Source organism: Schistosoma haematobium, chromosome 6 (genome assembly GCF_000699445.3).
Source record: "Schistosoma haematobium chromosome 6, whole genome shotgun sequence".
Taxonomy (NCBI): Eukaryota; Metazoa; Platyhelminthes; class Trematoda; order Strigeidida; family Schistosomatidae; genus Schistosoma; species Schistosoma haematobium.
In genome coordinates this window covers 12,904,699-12,908,680 of record NC_067201.1, presented here as the reverse complement: position 1 = coordinate 12,908,680, position 3,982 = coordinate 12,904,699, and the positions used below count along the sequence as shown (strand labels likewise).

General features: G+C 39.7%; 1 protein-coding gene across 1 annotated transcript; it reads right to left on the bottom strand.

Annotated features, from left to right (window-relative positions):
- Positions 1-895: 895 nt before the first annotated feature.
- Positions 896-1,639, bottom strand: MS3_00000603 (uncharacterized protein). Its single transcript, XM_051208305.1, has 3 exons — positions 1,563-1,639; positions 1,495-1,528; positions 896-1,456 (listed from the first exon to the last, which is right to left on the bottom strand). Exon 3 carries the CDS (start codon positions 1,323-1,325, stop codon positions 1,017-1,019), a length of 309 nt encoding a protein of 102 aa, XP_051065507.1. The 5' UTR covers positions 1,326-1,456; positions 1,495-1,528; positions 1,563-1,639; the 3' UTR covers positions 896-1,016.
- Positions 1,640-3,982: the final 2,343 nt, after the last annotated feature.

Here is a 3,982-nt window from a genome sequence, read left to right as displayed (position 1 = left end):
TCATCGCGTTCTGACACTCCATGTAACTGCCTATCAAATCCATGATGTGCTGGTCCATGAGAGGCCACTGAGCATAACTTCTGGCCAAAGATTTTATTCGCTTCATGCTGAAATGACCAGTGTGGAACTGCTTTAGCACCTTTGATCGTAAGGACTCTGGCACCACCACTCTATCTCCAAACATCAAACAATCATTTGCAACACAATGAGTCCCGATGGTGGTAAAGCCGCTCCATGTCACCATCGAGTTGCCTTGCAAAGACAAAGCGATAGCCTCGTTTCTAATCTGGCTGTACTTCTTTTCTGCCGGATATAATGTGTGGGACGCATGCATAATAGCTTTTTATGTCGCCTACGTAAACTGATGTGAGATAACAGCACTCAATCCAAAAGCCAAATCGTCTTCAGCCTCGATGATTGGCATGGAAGTATCGTAGTGTGTTGGTAACAGTTCCGAGCTTATGATTGTCTCCCGCATTCAAGAAGCAGCTTCCCACGTTTTCGTCCAGTTGCAATTATTATTCTTCTTCAGTAGACAATTCAGTGGGGCGCGGATGTCATGCATCGACGGCATAAAAGCTGAGTAGTAGTTAACTAATCCCAGTAATGATCGTAGGGCAGAAATATTGGTAGGAGTGAACATCAGTTTTGTAACTCGAATGTTTTCAAGATCCGGTCAGCGACATGCAGCATCAAAGATGAAACACAAATACTTTACTGACCTTATAAAAAGCCACATTCTCTGGACGAAAATGAAAAATGTTATCATTGATGTCTTGTAGTAAGGCTGACATGCATTCTCGTAGCTGCTCTAACGATATGGAAATAAATAAGATTTTGTAAAGATAAGTTCCGACCCCCAGTAGTCCAGATAAAATGGAATGCATTGGTTGCTGTAAAACAGATGGGAGGTGTTTAATCCAAATCATAGACGATCATATTGAAACAAATTACGATTAGTAATAATGGTACGTAGCCCTCTTGATTCTTCAGCCACTTTCATCTGTAAATAGGCATCAACAAGGTCCAGCTCTGAAACGTAGCATAGTTGAAAAATCTTCAGGGTTTGGCAGTGGTGAATTATACTGTTCTAGAGCTGCGTTAAGGCCCGTGAAGAAGTCTGCGCATATTCGTGAAGCGCCATTAGCCTTTTTGATAACTACAATAGGTGCTACCCAAGCAGAATAAGAAACAGGCATGATAACTACTCGGATTGGAAAGCGACCAAGTTCTTTATAAACTTCGAACATTGCAGCATACGGCACTGATCTCTTTGGACGAAAAACAGGTTCAGCCTCAGGTTTCAACAGAATTGGTGCTTTCATAACAGAACGTTGACCCGATACAAGCTGGAAAATGGTTGAAACCTCCGTGACTATCAGCTTCGTATATGCTATTAACAGATAGCATACGTGTTCAGACGGGATGTCAGATAAATGCAGCTACTCAAATCAAACTAAATATATGTAGATAAGCTGGTGTTTAAAAACATACCCATATGAATGTCGAAATTTTGAAGGACATAATACTAAAAATCTGTTTGGATAAAAGTTGATAATTACCATAGGCAGAGAGAGGTTTATATGCTGTCCATATCAAGCGAATGTTGCAGCTGCTGATAAAAACTATAGCAAGAGAACGGATATTTCTGCTTAACTGTTCCATTGAAATTAAAATACTTAGTTCGTATCATCCTATAAAAATTCACATGGTAAAGCATAGCTTTCAGAACTAGATATCCGCTTCTCAAAACGATGCTATTCGCAACATGGACCGTAGTAACCTGCTGGCTAAGTATGAGATTAAGAATAACTCGAAGATTTTTAAACAAATCGGATCTAAGGTAATGAGAGGAACCTGTAGAGCCGAAGAGGAGCGTCCATGCTCCAACGCGTGTCGCTGTTGACATCGACGGGTTTTTACCAAACTCCTTATCACGTGAGGACTCACCACGACAGCGGGTACAGGGACTTCCCCTACTTTTACGGTGGCATCTAAAGAATTATGTCAACACAGTTCATAAGCTTTTACTTTCAGGACGCGAAGGCAAAATCGAAACCACATTGTTACTAAACTCATACTGACTCTCACCATTATTAGCTGTCCCATTAATTAATGTAGAGTTATTTATGTTCAGAAGGCAGTACCCATAAGTAGATTTAGGAATAAATACAGTTTTACAGTCATTTTAAACATGTCAAATAGAAGGAGACTTTGTAGATTGCGTGAAATTTCGCGGAGACCCATCACCATTTCAGTTTTTAAGCAGGCTAGAATTTATGCACAACGGTCTTCCAACTTTTAACCGTCTCAGTGTGTTAGCCACTACAGCCGCATTTACTACACGTGGTCCTGAGACCTAATGAATACCGCGTTAAATGCATACGAAAACCTGATCTAAACAAAAACTTTAAGTAAAATACAGAGTGTCAAGAAGAAAAACGTAGCAAAATGGCATACAAGTACAAATACACTAAACACGCAGTCAAATCATAGACGACAAATATTCAGTCATAAATTAAGAATTCTTCATTACCGATTTTGGGCCATCTCTACTGGGTCTAGAAGACTTAGGAATGCTTCAGGGACAGCATTCCCCATTGACCACTGATGACGGTCCTAATGAAGTGCTTAACAACTTGCTAACTACAGGATCGAGGTGAGAACAACGCGTGACCCCAAAGCTCTATCATTTTCATTCGCAAGCAAGAAATTCCACGACCATGTAAACAAACGTCCATTCTAATACTGCTGCGAAATCCAAAGATACGGCGAGGAGAGTAGACAAAGTCTTTTAGTGCAGAATTACTAGGCCATACGCAAAAGAAACAATGATGAAATTGCCTAGACAAAAAAATCTTCGTACAAGAACGCCTTTTCCATAATCTACGAAAGGTCTGCCAAAACAGGCCAATAAGTCCATGGTTCATATGAAAGCCAGTCACAACAAGTGGATACGTTACAAGGACCAAGATGGGTCTGTTCCAATTTCCATTGTTAATTCTAGCACCAATAAGTACATTCTAGATCATGAAAAGATTATACCGAATACACAGGCGAACAGACGCATGATGGACCTAAGGAAAAGACGTACAACTGATAGCGGAAATCTGAATTTCCATTTCAGTTGTGACGGTTGTTGTATTTATACTCACTAATAATTTCTTCGTGCCTGATTGCGCGCTCATTGCGAATTTCAAATATATTACGTCAAGTAGTGCTCATCTAGTTCTATCTAACATAAATAGCTCTAATTCGGGAATTCTTAGTTAACACACTCATTAGACTTATTCTAATTATCATACCTTGAGTCGTCGGCCTTCTTCATTCGGACCAAATTTTGGAATTTCGGTCGGTACAACCTCCTTTTGAGCCTTATCACCATATCCCGCCGCTTGCAGGTGTCTATCGATATCTGTAACTCTACTTTTGTATCATGACTTGCAGTATCCCATGACAAGCAAAAGAGTAAAGTGTGTTCATACATGGAGGGTCACAAAGTGGAAGATTCCAGTTTCAGGCATATCTTTTTGCTCTCCACGTTTGTGAGCGTCATGGAAGCAGATTATCTTTTTCCGAATTTAGAAATTTGTAACAGTGGATTAACAGTTGTTTCTGGCCATGTGATTTTCCAATCTGATTGTAAACTAACTTAAAATATTGACGCATGACTTTAGACGGCAAATGTAAGGTCCGAAGGACAAACTAACAATACAGATTAGATCGATTATGCAGATATGGTAGTCCTGTTTGACTTCTTACCATCTATGCTGTTTATTCTGTCGGTAGGATTGTGTTCGTCCTTCAAACGTTATTAAGAAAGAGTCCGGCTAACTGTACAATAGGGTGATTCAGGATAAAAATATCATGTAACTTCGACGTTAATTAATATAGACTAGGCAGACATATTATGTCCCATTAAATGTATCACGCAAGGACTAATAATCTAGCAACACAAATAATCTTCTTAGTCTGCATCATT

Bases quoted from the DNA above. Each gene is read 5' to 3' on its own strand.
- MS3_00000603 (XM_051208305.1), bottom strand. From the start codon at position 1,325: ATGAAAGCACCAATTCTGTTGAAACCTGAGGCTGAACCTGTTTTTCGT.